Genomic DNA, 19,267 nt, shown 5'->3' with positions numbered 1-19,267 from the left:
GAAATGTTACATGTGGAAGACATTTGAGCTAATAGTTAGATAGAAACATGTATTTTATCTGTGAATTTCAGTTATTTTCTCCAGCACCAAAGATCATCAAAAGCCCATACATGATTTTCTTTGAAGCTAGAAGAGCCTGGAACATACTCAGTGATTTCCACAAACTGATAGGAGGTGTGCATATGTTCTCTGTCTGCAGAAGGACCATGAATGCCTTGAAAAAAAAGCTTAAGTACAATTATATAATGTACCAGGTTATTAATGAATAGCACACCAGGATATGTTTTTCATCTGTAAAGTGTAAAATTCAGGTCATTACTCTCTAATCATTTACATTGTTCTTTTCCTAAGGGAACAGGTTATATAGCGATAGCAGACAAATGTACTGGCCTTGTTGGCATTAGTAAAAGTTTAATTATGAGCATGTCCACATTTATCAAAGATAATACCAGGTTTCTTTTTGATATTCAAGGGGGCTGGAATGAACAATTCCTTTTGTTAGTGGAGTGACTTCTGCATTAAAGGCACTTCTGCATTAAAATTACATTCTACCTCATTGGGTCTTCTCCACAACCTTGAGGAGAAAGATTGTGAAAAATGTAGAGTCATTTCCATTTTACAAATGAGGAAAATTGAGTTCCAGGTTGTAAGGGACTCACCAATATTACAGGATCATTAGGTACAGAGTTAGAATAAGAATTTAGGTCTTCTAATTCCCTATGTTCTTGGCCCTATGGAATGTTCTTTTTAAGAGAATAAGACCATTAATAATAGTGATGATAATGATTATAATAGTAACCATTTTTCAAGTGATTATTACATCCTGGGTACTTGATTATGTCTTGTACTTACAGTACCTCTTTCTAACCATGTCTCATTTGTAGCTTTAGAATTTATAAAGTTATAGTTTATACAAACCATGCATAAGTCCATGGTTTATAGTATTGGACTGCTTGACTTTCATCAGTCATGTGTCACACTTGGCATTTATGTAAAGGTATGGTTAGGCATGGACTTAATAAAACCTGGGTCTTACTGGCAGGACTGTACAGTGGTTTTAAACACAGTACTCTCTAGACCAGTTTCAGGGTTTGATTTCTGCTTGGTCTGGTTATCCTTGGTTTCTTTGTGGCGTGAACAAATGCCACAATCCCGCCACTAGCCAGTCTCTGGGTGTGAGAGCAGTCAGGTTGGATTCTTGCAGCTCCACCCACTGAAACAGGTTGTCAATGTGGTGCTTGGGGAAAAATAAGGAAATGAGAGCTGGAAAGTCATGATTTTTCAATAGTGAATCCAACTGTGAAATAACCCTTAGTAAATATTGGCTTTGCAGCAACATTGGGTAGCAGTTAAGCACAGCAATTAAAAAGAAGGGCTATGAACTTGAACAGATATTTGTATACCCATGTTCATAGCAGCCCAATTGCCCACAGGTGGAAGCAAATATCAATCAATAGATGAATGAATAAACAAAACGTGGTATATACATACAATAGAATATTACTCAGGCTTAAAAGGAAGGAAATTTTAATACATGCTACAACATGGATGAATCTTAAAGACATTATGCTAAGTGAAGTAAACTGGTCACAAAAAGAAAATTGTATGATTCCACTTGTATGAGGTACCAGCACAGTCAAATTTGTAAGATAAAAAGTAGGATGGTGCTTGCCATGGGCTAGGGAGGGCAGAAGGTGGAGTTTAATGAGTACAGTTTCAGTTTGGAAATGAGAAAAAGTTCTGGACATGGGTGGTGGACATGGCTGCACAACAATGTAAAAGTGCTGATGCCCCTGGATTGTACCTTACAAAAGGTTAAAGTGGTAAATTTTATGTTATGTATATTTTATCATAATAAAATAATAATCATAAAAAGTAAGGCTGTGATGTCAGTTAAACCTGGACTTGATGTCCATCCAGCCCACTTACTCTGTGAGCTTGGGCAAGCCACTTAATCTTATGATAATAAAAGTACATGCTTGCAAAGATTATTGTGATGATTAAAAATATAAAAGACATGAAAGTACTTAGCATTGTGCCTGGCACACATTGTATATGCTCAGTACGTGTTACCTACCACTGTGATAATGACCAGGATCTTATTAAGGAAATATTGAGGCTTTTAAAATTTAATGTGATGGATAGAGAATATCTTATAAACAGATATTTTAAGGATTTGAAACTGTCTGAAGTATATGTGTGTGTGCATGCTTAGTCATGTCTAACTCTGTGATGCCATGGACTCTAGCCCTGCAGGCTCCTCTGTCCATGGGATTTCCCAGGCAAGAGTACTGAAGTGGGTTGTCATTTCCTCCTCCAGGAGATTTTCCTGACCCAGGGATCACACCTAGGTCTCCTGCGACTCCTGCATTGGCAGGCGATTCTTTACCACTGAGCACTTTACCCTAAGTATAAGGGTCATTAAACAGGATGAAAGGGAGAGACTTCCCTGTGAACCAGGGGCTGAGACTCAGTGCTCCCAACACAGGGGGCTGGGATTCCATCTCTGGTCAAGGAACTGGATTCTGCATGCTGCAACTAAAGATCCTGCACACCACAATTAAGACCTAGAGCAGCCAAAAAAGCTGGGGTGGGGCCGGGGGAGGGGAGAGGAGGAAGGAAAGTAACATTTATTGAACAAGAGCTTTCTGTACTGTTATGCAATTTCATCCTCACAATAATTTTGGGAGGAAGAGTTTAACAAATTGGAAAAACAGAAGTTCACGGGGGTTAAATAACTTACAGACTTCACACAGTTGTCAAATAGAATTTGAACTCAGATCTGTCCACCTCCAAAGCACATTGAGTTCCTAGTCCCAACAAGACATGTCTGCATTTAAACACAGAGCAGTGGAAGGTTGCATGCTCCGTGAATGGCAATCCGAGTCCCATTGCTTTTGACATCAGGGTATTTATGAATACTTAATCTCATGTAAGTTGCCATTCTGGGATTATGGAATAAAAAAAAAAATGTCCTGGCTTCATCCTGGCCCTCTATAATGTAAGAGTGAGTGTTCCTCACAGGTACTTGAGTATAACTGGATAACGTGAACTTTAGTTACACCCAGAGAGTTTCTTTAGATGCAAGGAAGAACTTGGCTCTCGGGGTAACTGAAACTTAAACATGCCTTAAAGGTGATTTGGGATCCTCCATCTTGGGAGTATATTAAAAATAAATTTACTCTTCTGGGTGTCTCAGATGTTGCCCAGCTGAGAGACAGGAGGTTGGGCCAGATGAGCAAAGGTTTTTTTGTTTTTTTTTTTCATATGTTAAGAATTTTGAAAAACCAGCCTTTTGTATGAAAACAGCTTCGGAGTAACTGAATCTCTTCAGCTATTACTGGAAATAGAAATGGAACCTTCCAAAGGTACCACCATCTTTATCTTCTGATGCTCAGAAACTGATAGTCCAGAGTGTGAAACAGGAACCCAGCATGCATCAAACAATAGGAAATGGAAGCTGCCACATGATCCCTTCATGAGAGGGAGAGGATACAGGTCCAGATAGGAAGCTTGTGGCTTCATTAATAATTATTGAAAACTTGTGGGTGTTTCAAGGAAGGGGACCTGAAGATTGAAGCCCTGCTCAAGCCAGGTTGTGACTGAATGCATGAGGGCTAAATAGGAGACTGCTTAACTGTGGCATCTAAACAGATTTGGTTTATATAGTTCTGTAAAAGCAGGGCAAAACATTTCATGCTGGGAAACATAGCTATGTAGCATGATTAATACTAACTGTAGTAAAAACACATCATTTGCATAGTATCTTCAGCTTTTGCACACTCTGTTTAACATATTTTTCATTGCGCCCTCATCCTTAGATGTTGATATAATTAGCCTCAGGGCTGAGAGTTAAAACATTTAACCACAGGAACATTGAGGTCAGCACAGAAGTCAGGAGAGTGTTGGGGCAGGGTCCTGAAACCTGGGATCCTGAGCGTTAATGTCTACACCACTGGGTTTGGGGGTGTGAGAGGCTCCCTCAGGAAAGGAGTTGGAGAAGTAGGAAGGTGCTCAGGAGTCTCAGGACAGCGCCTGATTATCAGCTAGTATGGAAATATTTGTATATTTTAATCATTGCTTTGTTTGTGGTGCTGCCCACCATCTGGCCATCAGCCCATTTGCATGAGAACGCTGAGGTCCTGAGAGACCGAATGGCTCTCCTGTATCTCATAACTGGTGGACAGTGGGATTGGGGTACAGAGTTACTTCCCCTCTAAGCTCTCTGTGAAGAAGTGTGTGTTCTTAGTTAACTGATGTCTAAACATTTCCTGCCCAGACTCCTCTATTGCACTGTAAAATTGTCCAAGTTGTTTCTCAGCAAGTGATGAAGTAACACGTGATAAATCTATACAAGGGAACATAAGCTATTAATAATGATGCTGCAGGCTTCCCAGCTGGTGCAGTTGATAAAGAATCTACCTGCCAATGTGGGAGGTGCAAGAGATGCAGGTTCAATCCCTGGGTCAGGAAGATTTCCTGGAGAGGGAAATGGCAAACCACTCCAGTATTCTTGCCTGGGAAATCCCATGGACAGAGGAGCCTGGTGGGCTACAGTCCATGGGATCACAGAGAATTGGACACGACTGAGCACGTACACACAGTATTTTTACTGACATGAAAATGTTTATCATATATGAATAATGAATACACACACAACATATATATGTATAATCTTACTTGGTTGAGGGGTTGTTTGTGAATAGTATAGTGTAGGAGCTAAGAATGTGGACTGTAGAGTGAGACAGACGTGAGTTTAAATCCCAGCCACAAACCCTGAATATTTCTGCAACTTTGGAAAGCTCTTAACCTCACTGAGCTTCAGTCTCTTCTTCTGTAAAATGTATAGAAATCGTTGCATCAGTCTCATAGGGATGTTTGGGAAGGAAGTGAGCTAATGTTTGTAAAATGCTTAGCATGATGCCTGATGTTCAATAAATGCTATCCACTATAATAATAGTAAATTCAACAAATTGTATCTACTATTATTACTTATAGGGCTTCCCAGGTGGTTCAGACAGAAAAGAATCTGTCTGCAGTGCGGGAGACCCAGTTTCAATCCCTTGTTGGGAAGATCCTCTGGAGAAAGGAATGGCAAGCCCCTCCAGTATTCTTGCCTGGAGAATTTCATGGACAGAGGAGCCTGGCGGGCTACAATCCATGGGATTGCAAAGAGTAGGACATGACTGAGTGGCTAACACACACATTATTACTTATGCATAAAATTTTAGAGAGAGATTTATTTATTAAAAAATTCAATTTATTGATTTCTTACAATTAAATACTGCCAGCTAGCGTTACTTCCACTCATGCATCATTAAAAAAAGGGTATTTCCTTGGAATTTCTAACAATAAACAAAAAAGTTAGAACTTAAAATGTATCCCTAATAAATTACATAAACCGGTAAATTTTTTAAGAAGCATAACTAATAATTTGGTTTCTGAGAGATTTATTTTTTAAAAGCATTCCTATATATGCATAAATCTCTCACTCTGCCCAGCCCTGCACCAGCTCCCATGGTATGTAGTAGGAATAGAAGCTCAGGACTTTGTCCTGCAGAGCCCTACATTGCAGTCATCTGATTCAGCTTTGATTGGTTACCATCAACAGGAAATAAGCTGGCGATCAGGGTTTTCAGACAGAACAGAGAATCCAGGGAATGAATTGTAGTTTGGGGTTGTGATGGGACCCCAAATGCTGGATGGATGTGTATCTCTTACCTGGGATGTTGAAGGGGTTCTGCAGCCCTGTATTTGGTGACTGGGGCATCACCAAGCTCATTCTTCATGTCTCTAGTCCCCACCTATTATAGATTTTGGAAAGATAATCATCTACACGAATAACCTGAAAATCATTCGAACTCCAATGGACAAGAGAGATTTCATGAGGAAAATGCTCCAAAAGGAAGAGGAGGCCGAGGAAGAGTCTCTGATGAGCAAAGAAGAAATCTATGCACACAAGAACCATGGTCCTTTGCCAGAGACAGAAGGCACCTTCCCCCATAACCAGTACCCACAGGTGTGTCCCCACAGTTCACTGCTCTGTGCAGGGCTGGCCCTATAGCTGTGGTCTCCAAATTGTTTTGATTGTGTACTATTTAATGTATGGTTGAATATGAATACCTAAGATGTCTAAATGTTAATGATATTGAGGGATTTTAACTTTCTTTTATTTTAGTGTTTCATCATATTTTATTGTCAGCAATAATAGTTACAAGTCCATATTGCAAATACAATTTGAATTATTTTGAATGATTTCTTTAAAGATCTGATTAGGTATTTATTGTTTTCACTTTGCAGTGTGGCTTAGAACAGTCTGTTCTAGACATGGAAGAAAAAAATTACCTCGGTCCTTTTCTTATGGGTTTGCTTGTGCATCTGTTATTGGTTAATACTCAACCCACAGTTTCCCTGAAGAAATCTAACAAAGCTACTTGTCTTTAGATTTCATGGAGATTCAGTTCAGTTCAGTTGCTGAGTTGTGTCCGACTCTTTGCGACCCCATGGACTACAACACACCAGGCTTCCCTGTCCATCACCAATTCCTGGAGTTTGCTCAAACTCACGTCCATCGAGTTGGTGATGCCATCCAACCATCTCATCCTGTCGTCCCCTTCTCCTGCCTTCAATCCTTCACAGCATCAGAGTCTTTCCCAAGGAGTCAGTTCTTTGCATCAGGTGACCAAAGTATTGGAGCTTCAGCTTCAGCATCAGTCCTTCCAATGAATATTCAGGACTGATTTCCTTTAGGATTGACTGGTTTGGTCTCCTTGCAGTCCAAGGGACTCTCAAGAGTCTTCTCCAATACCACAGTTCAAAAGCATCAATTCTTTGGTGCTCAGCTCTCACATTCATACATGACTCCTGGAAAAACCATAGCTTTGACTAGACAGACCTTTGTTGGCAAAGTAATGTCTCTGCTTTATAATATGCTGTCTAGGTTGGTCAAAGCTTTTCTTCCAAGGAGCAAGTGTCTTTTAATTTCATGGCTGCAGTCACCATCTGCAGTGATTTTGGAGCCCAAAAAGATAAAGTCTCTCACTGTTTCCATTGCTTCCCCATCTATTTGCCATGCAGTGATGGGACTGGATGCCATGATCTTAGTTTTTTGAATGTTGAGTTTTTCACTCTCCTCTTTCACTTTCATCAAAGGGCTCTTTAGTTCCTCTTTGCTTTCTGCCATAAGGGTGGTGTCATTTGCGAATCTGAGGTTATTGATATTTCTCCTGGCAATCTTGATTCCAGCTTGTGCTTCATCCAGCCCAGTGTTTCTCATGATGTACTCTGCATATAAGTTAAATAAGCAGGGTGACAATATACAGCCTTGATGTACTCCTTTCCCAATTTGGAACTGGTTCATTGTTCCATGTCTGATTCTAACTGTTGCTTCTTGACCTGCATGCAGATTTCTCAGGAGGTAGGTTAGGTGGTCTGGTATTCCCATCTCTGGAAGAATTTCCCACAATTTATTGTGATCCATAGTCAAAGGCTTAGGCGTAGTCAATAAAGCAGAAGTATATGTTTTTCTGGAACTCTCTTGCTTTTTTGATGATCCACTGGATGTTGGCAATTTGATTTCTGGTTCCTCTGCCTTTTCTAAATCCAACTTGAACATCTGGAAGTTCACAGTTCATGTACTACTGAAGCCTGGCATGGAGAATTTTGAGCATTACTTTACTAGCATGTAAGATGAGTGCAATTGTGCAGTAGTTTGAACATTCTTTGGCATTGCCTTTTTTGGGATTGGAATGAAAACTGACCTTTTCCAGTCTTGTGGCCACTGCTGACTGTTCCAAATTTGCTGGCATATTGAGTGCAACACTTTCATAGTATCATCTTTTAGGATTTGAAACAGCTCAACTGGAATTCCATCACCTCCACTGGCTTTGTTCATAGTGATGCTTCCTAAGCCCACTTGACTTCACATTCCAGGATGTCTGGCTCTAGGTGAGTGATCACACCATCGTGGTTATCTTGGTTGTGAAGATCTTTTTTGTACAGTTCTTCTGTGTATTCTTGCCACCTCTTCTTAATATCTTCTGCTTCTGTTAGGTTCATACCATTTCTGTCCTTTATTGAGCCCATCTTTGCATGAAATGTTCCCTTGGTATCTCTAATTTTCTTGAAGTGATCTCTAGTCTTTCCCATTCTATTGCTTTCCTCTATTTCTTTCCATTGATGGCTGAAAAAAGTGTTTTTATCTCTCCTTGCTCTTCATTGGCGGAGAAGGCAATGGCACCCCACTCCAGTACTCTTGCCTGGAAAACCCCATGGATGGAGGAGCCTGGTGGGCTGCAGTCCATGGGATCGCTAGGAGTCGGAGACGACTGAGCGACTTCACTTTCACTTTTCACTTTCATGCATTGGAGAAGGAAATGGCAACCCACTCCAGTGTTCTTGCCTGGAGAATCCCAGGGACGGGGGAGCCTGTTGGGCTGCCGTCTATGGGGTCACGCAGAGTCGGACACAACTGAAGCGACTTAGCAGCAGCAGCAGCTCTTCATTGGAACTCTGCATTCAAATGGGTATATCTTTCCTTTTCTCCTTTGCTTTTTACTTCTTTTCTTTTCTCAGCTATTTGTAAGGCTTCCTCAGACAACCATTGTGCCTTTTTGCGTTTCTTTTTCTTGGGGATGGTCTTGATCACTGACTGCCTCCTATACAAAACCACAAACCTCTATCCACAGTTCTTCAGGCACTCTGTCATGGAGATTAGTTTAGTTAAAACTAAGCAATAACATCTACAAGTCCGCTAGACCAGAAGTTCATGATCCACAATGTGTTGTAACATGCTGAAAGTGAGTGAAAGAGCAGGGTTATCATCATCACTTTATGTAAAGTGAAAGAACTCTACATTATGCATGCGACAGGGTCTCTTGCTACGTTTGTAAGTGACTGCCCAACCTAGTGAGGGTGCTGGTGTCACCTTGTTTATTGAAAATGGATATCACATTTTCTTTTGAAAATATTATTAAAGCTTCTTACATTCTTTTCAAAAAGTAAAATAAAAATAGTTCAAATGTTTTTTTCTCCCCACACCTTTCAAAGGTGTGCACTCCCTAGAAGCCGTGGCTTAGACGTGCTCAGACGAGCAGGAAGGTGATGGCATTCAGGAGTTCACAGTGTGAAGCTGAGACTGGGAAAAGCAATTTTGGTGAATGTAAGCAAAGAGAGTAAAAGCTTAGAAAACAGCAGACATGAATTTTCCCTCTTTAGAGTCCATCTCTTGGAACTTGAAGCTGAACCTCCCATGGGTTAGCATGACAAATTGGGCCAGGGGCTTCCTCACACTTGAGTGATGTCCCCACCCTGGGAAGGTTTAGGGGACAGGAAGGAGAAGGCCATGACCAGACTCCAGATCTGCTCACAACCATTCTGGTCTCTTTCAGGCCTGACCTCTTACTTGATAAGATATATTTGAAATGCAAATCTGATCATGTGACCCCCTTCCTCACCCTTTCCCCCCACCCAAAACTTTCAGTGGCCACTTATCACTTGGGATAAAGCAGAAACTCCTCACTAGTTCTAGAAAGCACTGTGGACTTGCCTTCTTCAGCCTCATGACTTAAACAGATCTCTACTCATTCTCTCTGCCCCAGACCCACTGCCCATCTGCTTACCCCTCAGATGCTCTTTGTTCTTTCCTACATGAGCCTACTTCCTTGTTCCTAGAATATTCTCCAGACTCCCTACCTCCTTGCCCACAGCCCCTTGAGACCTTGGTGGAGACATCACTTCCTCAGAGAGACTTCTCCTGGCTTCTGTGAGGATAAAAATCCACGAGGATGGACTCCTCAAGTCCCTGTCCTCCCCACCCCCACATTTGTAATCTTACATTTATTTGTGCGATTGTTTGGTTAATGCTAGCTCTTACTCACTAGGATTTGGTCTCTGTGAGGGCAGATAGAATGCTTGTGTCGAGTGTGACATAGTAGTTGCAATGCCAAAAAAAAAAAATAGAACCTGGCATCTAATTAGGTGCTCAGTAAATAGTAGGTAAATATTTGTGGAATTTAGAACCAAGTGCCAAATGATAAGAAATATTCTGCCTTCTCTTGCCTTCTCTATAGTACTATTCAGAACCTTCAGCTAACCTTTGTGATACTAAGCATCACCATCCCACTTTGAAATTCATTAATTCTATTCTTTTTCCATACCATATTGTAACTTGTAAGAGCATGTATTTTCAGAAGAGAACCAGAAATGCAGGTCATACTGCCGGCCTGAATGAAAAAGCAACAACAGGCCTGCCATGACAATTACCTTTAAATTCAATCTGGAGAGAACTATGTATTTTTTTTTTGGCTCTAATGCCATAAACTAGGACAGAGATGTGTAGCAGAAAGTTCCCATGAAAGGTTGCACTTCACTTGCCTGTCCTCTAAGCTCTGTTTTAAATTATTATTTGTTTGCCCCATCTCTCATGCAGTAAATGCCCAGACAACTTTTATTCTAAAACACAGGGTCAGAGAACATCAAGGAGCCCATTCTGACCAAGAGACTCTTTGTTGTATTATATGGAACAGGGAGGCAGTAGGGTCTTCCTTGATGAAAGAGCAGGGCCAGGCTAAAAGCCAGGCTAAACTTGAACCTCTATATTAACTACAAAAGGAAAGGAGAGGAATAATTGAATTGAGCCACAGGGAAAAGTAGAAGAGGAAAAATCTGGCCTTGTAATCAGTGGGTTTGAGACCATAAATCATCTGGGCTTGTTTATGCTTTATGTGATCTTACCTTTGAAACGAAATGATAATAATAATAGCTGCCATTTTAATACAAAAGTTTTGAATAATTTTTGAAATTTATTTACTAATTTTTGACTGCTCTGTGTCTTCATTGCTTTGTGGGGGCTTTAGCGACAAGTGGGGGCTGCTCTTCACTGCGATGCTCAAACTTCTCATTGCGGTGGCTTCTCTTGCTGCGGGGCACAGGCTCTAGGCACGGAGGCTTCAGTAGTTGCAGTTCTCAGGCTCTAGAGTGCAGTCTCACTAGTTATGGCTCACGGACTCTAAAGCTCAGGCTCGGTAGTTGTGGCACACAGGATCACTTGCTCTGTGGCATGTGGAATATTCCTAGACCAGGAATTGAACCTGTGTCCCCTTGCACTGTTAAGCAGATTCTTATCCACTGCATCACCAGGGAAGTCCTGCCATTTTTTGAGGGTTCATGTTAGCCAGGCATCATACTCATGCAATAGTCCATTTCATTCTCGTAAGGACTCTGTTTGGTAGTTATTATCTGGAGTCTCATTCTGCTGCTGGGAAAATAAGGGCTCAGAGAAATTAACTAACTTGCTGGAGGTCACCAGAGTCAGTAGTCAAACTCAGGTCCATCTAATCTTAATCACTCCGCTCATCAACCCCCAAATTGGCTCTGATTCCCATCTTAAAGGCTGAATCTCTGATGAAAGCCCTTTTCTTGGTCATGGAGCTAGTGAGAGATGGTTTAGGTAGGTTTGTGGGTTCTAGACCCTAAGCTATGCTGTGCAGCTATGCTCTATGTTTTTTTACTAAATATTTTCTGTGGAGAATTTTTTAAAATATCAGGAATGGTAGACAGATGCTATCATGCATGTCTAGTATAGAGCAGAGGCTGAATAAATACCTGTTGAATTAACTGAATGATTAAAAAGGATATGGAGAGGAAACAGTTGGAAGAAGTGTGGTAACTAAACTAAGAGTGGAAACTCCAGTGAAACCTCTAACAATGCGTCATATAACTAATGACACGAGATGAGATTTGACTGAGATTTGTTCTTGTTCTTTATGACTTGCTCACCAAGTCATTTAGTTAATCTTTTACCCTGGCATTCTATCCAAATGAATTTTTGGATCGCATGTATAGCATTATGGTAGGATTTTACTGTATTTTCTTTGACAACATTGATTTATAACATTAAAATCTCACTGAGATCACAGGACTTCCCTGGCAGTCCAGTGGTTAAGATTCAGGGGACATGGGTTTGATCCCTGCTCAGGGAACTAAGATCCTGCATGCTGCTCAGCACAGCCAAAAAAAAAAAAAAAAAATCTCAGTGGAATCAAGTGCAAAACAAAAACATGATGGATTTGGCAGAAGAAAAATGGAGCATGGCAATTTAATTTTGGCAGATATATTTATAAGACTCTGAGATAGATAGATAGATAGATATATGGACCCTGATGCTGGGAAAGGTTGAGGGCATGAAGAGAAGGGAGTAACAGAGGATGAGATGATGGTTGGATGGTATCACCAACTCAATGGACATGAGTTTGAGCAAACTTCAGGAGATAGTGAAGGACAGAGGAGACTGTACGGTGCAGTCCATGGGGTCGCAAAGTGTCAGACATGACTTAGCGACTGAACAACATCAACAAATATTTATTTTGCATGCTTTAAGGGAAGAAAGCAAATTTCCCCATTGTTAATATATCAGAATATGGCAACAATCAATAAAGTATTATAAAGGGTGCTTGAATATCATTTGGGACTTTTGTCAGCTGGATAATCACTTCCATTCCCTACATCTAGAATAAATAAAATAAAGCTCAATATCTTCTTAGGTACTTTGCAGGGTGATGGGGCTATTTTCAGAACTTAGGCCTCCCTTTTCAGAGATGATTTTTATTCTAGGGTTACCAAAGAAAGCTGTGTTAGCTGATTGGGCCCCCCGGTTGGCTTCAGCTCTCTTGTTAGTTCCTGAAATTTAAGAACAGTAAGGGCTCGCCAGATATTGTTGTTTTGTTTATTTATTTATTTATTACTGTGCCAGGCACTGTGCTAGCTCAGAAAATGATGGAGAAAGGAACTAGCCCGGAACACTTCCTATCTAGTCAGCAGGAACTTTCAGGGGGATGTGAGACCTAGGCTGGGGGCAGTAAAGGAGGGTGGAACTCCTGGTCCAGATGTGTGAGTGGGCAAGCCTTCCTGGAGGAAGGGCTGCTAAGCTGACATCTGAGAACAGGCAGGAGTTGGCTGGGTTGAGAGTGGGAAAAGGTCCCTCCAGACCAACTAGAGAGATACCCAAGAATGAGAGCCTGATGAAAGAAGTAACTGAAAATGTACATCAGCTAAGAAGATTGGGTTTTAACCTGAAGTTGACCTGGTGGGCAGGTGTTCATGACAAGGTTTCTTGGGTTCTTTCTATGTGGCAATCACAGCTGTAAGTAGCTTCATGAGATTGTCATCTATGGAGAGAATATCCCACAAGACCAGAGGCCGAATTCATGCCAGAATTGATAGGCGTCTGGATTAGGATTGTGGTTATGGAAAAGGGGAAACTGGACAGATTTGAGAGATGTTCAAAAGATGAAATAGACAGGAATTGGTGCTGAATCTACCTGGTATTGACCTGGTATTGCCCCTTATTTCTTAGAAGGCTCATGATCGGTACATGGTCATGGCATGGAAGAGCAAAAATTGCAAATTTCCTTTAGCTGTCTTAGGGGAAGAGCATGATCATAGCCAAGGAGGAGGGGAGTCAAGGCCTACAGATTTACTGGCAAGTTTCAGAAACAACTGACTTAAATGGAGAACCTATCCTATGCCAGATAATATACTATAGCACTTACGTAGCCTCATTTAATATTCCAGCTATTCAGAGAAGTAAGCAATACCTGCCAAGATCAGAGGTTGTTATTGTTCTCTCACTAAGTCATGTCTGACTCTTTGTGACCCCATGGACTGCAGCATGCCAGGCTTCCCTGTCCTTTACTATCTCCTGGAGCTTGCTCAAGCTCATGTTCATTGAGTCAGTGATGCTATCTAACCATCTCATCCTCTGTCGTCCCCTTCTTCTCATGCCCTTAACTTTTCCCAGCATCAGGGTCTTTTCCAATGAGTTGGCTTTTCGCATCAGGTGGTCAAAGTATTGGAGCTTCAGCATCAGTCTTCCAATGAATATTCAGGATTGATTTCCTTTAGGATTGATTGGTTTGATCTCCTTGTTGTCCAAGGGACTCTTAAGAGTCTTCTCCAGCATTACAGTTCAAAAGCATCAGTTCTTTGGCACTCAGCCTTCTTTATGATCCAACTCTCACATTCATATGTGACTACTAGAAAAACCATAGTTTTGACTAGATGGACCTTTGTTGGCAAAGTGATATCTCTGCTTTTTTAATATGCTGTCTAGGTTTTTGTCATAGCTTTTCTTCCAAGGAGCAAGTGTCTTTTAATTTCATGGCTGCAGTCATCATCTGCAGTGATTTTGGAGCCCAAGAAAATAAAATATGTCACTGTTTCCATTGCTTCCCCGTCTATTTGCCATGAAGTGATGAGACCGGATGCCATGATTTTAGATTTTTGAATGCTAAGTTTCAAGCCAGCTTTTTCACTTCCTCTTTCACCCTCATCAAGAGGATCTTTAGTTCCTCTTCACTTTCTGCCTTTAAAGTGGTATCATCTGCATATCTGAGGTTGTTGCTATTTCTCCTGGCAATCCCGATTCCAGCTTGTGATTCATCCAGCCCAGCATTTTACATGATATATTCTGCATATAAGTTAAACAATCAGGGTAACAATATATAGCCTTGATGTACTCCTTTCCCAATTTTGAACCAGTTCATTGTTCCATGTCTGGTTCTAACTGTTGCTTGGTGACCTGCATACAGATTTCTCAGGAGGCAGGTAAGGTTGTATGTATACCATCTCTTTAAGAATTTTCCACAATTTGTTGTGATTCACACAGTCAAAGGTTTAGTGTAGTCAATGAAGCAGAAGTGGATGGTTTTATGGAATTCCCTTGCTTGTCTATGATCCAACAGATGTTGGCAATTTGATCTCTGGTTCCTCTGCCTTTTCTAAATCCAGCTTGTACATCTGGAAGTTCTCAGTTCACATACTGTTGAAGCCTAGCTTGAAGAATTTTGAGCACCACCTTGCTAGCGGGTGAAATGAGTGCCATTGTACAGTAGTTTGAATATTTTGGGGGACTGCCTTTTTTGAGGATTGGAATGAAAACTGACCTTTCCTAGTCCTATGGCCACTGCTGAGTTTTCTAAATTTGCTGACATGCAGAGTGCAGCACTTTAACAGGATCATCTTTTAGGATTTGAAGTAGCTCAGTTGGAATTCCATCACCTCCACTAGCTTTGTTCATAGTAATGCGTCCTAAGGCTCACTAGACTTTACACTTCAGGATGTCTGGCTCTAGGTGAGTGATCACATCATTGTGGTTATCCAGGTCATTAAGATCTTTTTTGTATAGTTCTTCTGTGTATTCTTGCCACAGATCACAGGTAAGGAAACAGATTTAGGGTGGTTAAGGGAACTGTCCAAGGTGCACAGTTGATGTCAGAGGCAGGCCTCAGCTCCAGGCTGCTGACTTCAGAACAAAGCTCTTTAATCACAGAGCCTTGTCATGGTTCTCAAAGAGAATAAAGGTAAAGTACTACTGGAATTCATCTCTAAGCTCTGAAGGATTGCAACATTCATTCATCCATCCACTCAGGCACACGGAACAACCTTGCGTACCTGCTGCTGGGTGACTGCGATGAGGGGTAACATACAGAGTCCACAGAGGATGATCTCTATACCTGACTCTCTGGGATCCATGCCTGCTTCCTCCTCTTCAAGCTGTGTGCCCACTGGCATACAATTGTGCTTCTCAGGGTCTCTTTTTTCCATGTGTAATATAGGGATGGTACTACTTCCACTATCTCACGGGGGTATTGTGAGGATTAGATGAATTGTTGACAGAGAGAACTCTTAGAACCACAGCATCCAGGGAATCCCCTGTCTGTCCAGTGGTTAGGACTCTACACCTTTACTGCCGAGAGCCTGGGTTCAGAACAGTGCTTGGCACCTTCTGGGAGTTCTACAGGTGTCCTCTGTTTGGCAATGAGTAACAAGAAGTCCTTCCCTTACAGGCACAGACATAACATGTCAGATAGTGACAAGAGAGATGAAGGTCCAGTTGGGGAATGCATGGCCTGGTGACTGGGGCTGCAGTCTTAGAGAGGTCCTCTGGGTTAATCTCTGATAAAGTGCCGTGATTGTTCTGTGCCCCTGGCCAGTTCCCCTCACTGGCATTTATGGGAAGCATTTTCCTTTTAAACTGACCCAGCCTTTGCGGGTTCCCAGGGCTGTGTGACTTGTGTGTGAACAATGGATTGAAACTGCTGCTGTAATGTAACCCTGACCTGTCTCTTGCAGGAAGGGGAGCTTCCTGAGGACAACTGTTTCTACTGCCGAGGGTCGGGCAGTGCCACCTGCTCTCTGTGCCATGGCAGCAAGTTCTCGATGCTGGCCAACAGGTTTAAGGAGTCCTATCGGGCCCTGCGGTGCCCGGCCTGCAATGAGAATGGCCTACAGCCTTGCCAGATCTGCAATCAATAGCCTGTGGGCTTTGTAGATCTGCTTTGATGGCGTCCTCCCTGAAGTTATTTCTGATAAACTGCTCCTCCTCCATCTCCTCCTCCCTCTCCCAGCAAGGAAGCCATGGTTGCTGCAGCACTTCCACCACTGACACAACTTAGTTACTCAATCACATTTCGTGAGGCTGGTAACTTCTCCACGTGGGTCTAAGTGACAGAGCCATTTTTGAATTAGAGTCTGTTTTGAAGCTGTTCTAAAATGATCCTTCTAGAACCATGCACATGTATCTCACTTGACTTAGCTCAGTTTTCTCCTTGCACAAGTGAACAAATAAATGTACAGTTGAGGCAGCAGGTTGAAGTCATTTTCTGGTTGGGAGTTATTTTGCAAAATTATGCAGTGAGAAAGGAATTAAAAAAAAAAAAAAGGCAGGTTTCTTAGGAACTGAATTCCTGTTGCTTATAATGCATTTCAAATTGGTCAAATTGCATTTTTTAATTAAGCAGAAGAGGAAAGGGACGCCCAGTGCTGAATGCACCAGCATGCCACTGAAAACAAAACAGGATGTACACGGTTCTTGCTGAAGACAGGCAAGCTGAGGAGGTCTTTTTTTCAAAGTCCTGAGTCTCTCCCTTTGTGATGTGCTTGGGTATTATACATGCAAGCAATGACCAGTGCTACTTCTTAGGACAAGATGAGATAAGATATTTCTGTGTGCCTCTGTACTACTAAGGTTATAAGCCAAGTCAAAATCATTTATGATAAATTTGGTGCTTAAGTGTATGTGTGTGTCTGTGTGTGTGTGATATGACTTCTTCCAGCCCCCAAATTATTACCAAATAAATGAATTTATTTTAAGGCTAAGATATAGCCATGATCTCTTCATAAAAGACTATGGATATATTATAGGTATCTATTGGAAATTAAAAAAAAACTAACCAAGGCTGTTTAGCAATTATATTTCTACTGTCTATGAATACACATACTAAGAATAATTATTCCTCTTAAAGTTGGTTGTAAAATTAGAAAAATAGTTTTGTTAATGAACTTTTGTAACTCTAACAGCCCCTCCCTTCCCCCTTGAGAAGTCCATTATCTATTGAGGCGCATCGCTTTTCTATGGTAATTATTTTGATATTCTTAACTTTTTCAAGATTTGTTTGTTATTCTCTACATTCAGCTGTTAAGATAATTCAGTAGTGGAGTGCTTTTCAGACAATATAAATACTTCTTATAAAAATGCCATTTGCATAGACATGGGTGGTCCTATAAACTGTCATACAAAGTCAAGTAAGTCAGTAAAACAAATATTGTGTAGTAACACATATATGTGGAATCTAGAAAAATGGTACAGATGAACCTATTTGCAAAGCAGAAATAGAGACACAGACATAGAGAACAAATGTATGGACCCAGGCGAGGAAAGGAAGGATGGGATAAACTGGGAGATTAGGATTGACATATACCCACTATTGATACTCTGTATAAACTAGATACCAAATGAGAACCTACTGTATAGCACAGGGAACTCTACTCAGTCCTCTGTGGTGGCCTAAATGGGAAGGAAATCCAAAAAAGGAGATATATATACGTATAGCTGATTCACTTTGCTCTACAGCAGAAACCAATACAACATTGTAAAGTAACTATACTCCAATAAAAATTTTAAAAAAGATTACCTCTTGAAAAAAATATTAAAATATTTTTTGAAAACATGAGAATTTTGCCTGTTCTCTTTTAGCCAAAACAATGGAGCTGTTGCTCACCAATTTTCTTTGCTTTTGTACTTAACTGTTTCCTGACTGTTGATCTTTTCTTACAGCTATTGGCCCTTCTGTCTTTCCAGATACCAGAGGAAGGAATGATGTCGAGAGACCCTAAGACTTTTAAGTGGATTCTTCTGCTTTTTAACAGGGACATTTGACAACAGATCCTATTTATTGGATGTGCAAGAAGGTATTACCCAGTGCTTGAGGTGCAGTCACCCAGATGGGCACCATGCTTTGGTATCTTTGGGACTTAGAGTTTCAGTGGAGGAGACAGATATATAAACAGATAATTACCATACGGTGTGACAAGTTCTGGAAAGGGGAATTTCAAGGAGCATTTGGAGCACATAGAAGGGACACCTAGTATAGACTGGGGTTAGAGTGGCTTTCTAGAGGAAGCGGTGTGAACTCTGCTGGCTTCTTTTCCTTACTCCATGCTCTTAAGAGCCTTTAATATGTTTCATCTCATAATAAATATGTCTGCTGCTGCTGCTGCTGCTGCTAAGTTGCTTCAGTCGTGTCTGACTCTGTGCGACCCCATAGATGGCAGCCCCCCAGGATCCGCCATCCCTGGGATTCTCCAGGCAAGAATACTGGAGTGGGTTGCTATTTTCTTCTCCAGTGCATGAAAAGGAAAAGTTAAAGTGAAGTTGCTCAGTAGTGTCTGACTCTTAGCGACCCCATGGACTGTAGCCTACCAGGCTCCTCCATCCATGGGATTTTCCAGGCAAGAGTACTGGAGTGGGGTGCCATTGCCTTCTCCGAATAAATATGTCTAGTAATGATTAAATTTATTTTTTCATTCAAGTATTTATTGAGCACTGAGGATGTTCAGTTCAGTTCAGTTGCTTAGTCATGTCCGACTCTTTGCGACCTCATGAACTGCAGCATGCCAGGCCTCCCTGTCCATCACCAACTCCCAGAGCCTACCCAAACACACGTCCATCGAGTTGGTGATGCCATCCAACCATCTCATCTTCTGTCATCCCCTTCTCCTCCTGCCCTCAATCTTTCCCAGCATCAGGGTCTTTTAAAATGAGTCAGCTCTTCACATCAGGTGGCCAGAGTATTGGAGTTTCAGCTTCAACATCAGTCCTTCCAATGAACACCCAGGACTGATCTCCTTTAGGATGGACTTGTTGGACCTCCTTGTGGTCCAAGGGACTCTCAAGAGTCTTCTCCAACACTACAGTTCAAAAGCATCA

The 19,267-nt window shown here is 41.4% G+C and overlaps 1 protein-coding gene across 8 annotated transcripts in view; it reads left to right on the top strand.

The window, feature by feature from the left end:
• The window catches only part of GRXCR2 (glutaredoxin and cysteine rich domain containing 2), a 221,772-nt gene extending 205,117 nt beyond the window's left edge, over nucleotides 1–16,655 (top strand). For all 8 annotated transcript variants that reach the window (XM_081504987.1, XM_081504989.1, XM_081504988.1 and 5 more), the window contains 2 exons: nucleotides 5,798–6,019; nucleotides 16,132–16,655. In XM_081504987.1, the coding sequence (XP_081361113.1) occupies nucleotides 5,798–6,019; nucleotides 16,132–16,314 (405 nt within the window). In that variant the 3' untranslated portion in view covers nucleotides 16,315–16,655. The remainder of the gene's footprint in view (nucleotides 1–5,797; nucleotides 6,020–16,131) is intronic.
• Nucleotides 16,656–19,267: the final 2,612 nt, after the last annotated feature.

Source organism: Giraffa tippelskirchi, chromosome 6 (assembly GCF_054371585.1).
Source record: "Giraffa tippelskirchi isolate mGirTip1 chromosome 6, T2T-mGirTip1v1.2.pri, whole genome shotgun sequence".
NCBI classification, from domain to species: domain Eukaryota; kingdom Metazoa; phylum Chordata; class Mammalia; order Artiodactyla; family Giraffidae; genus Giraffa; species Giraffa tippelskirchi.
This window is presented reverse-complemented; position numbering and strand designations above follow the sequence as displayed.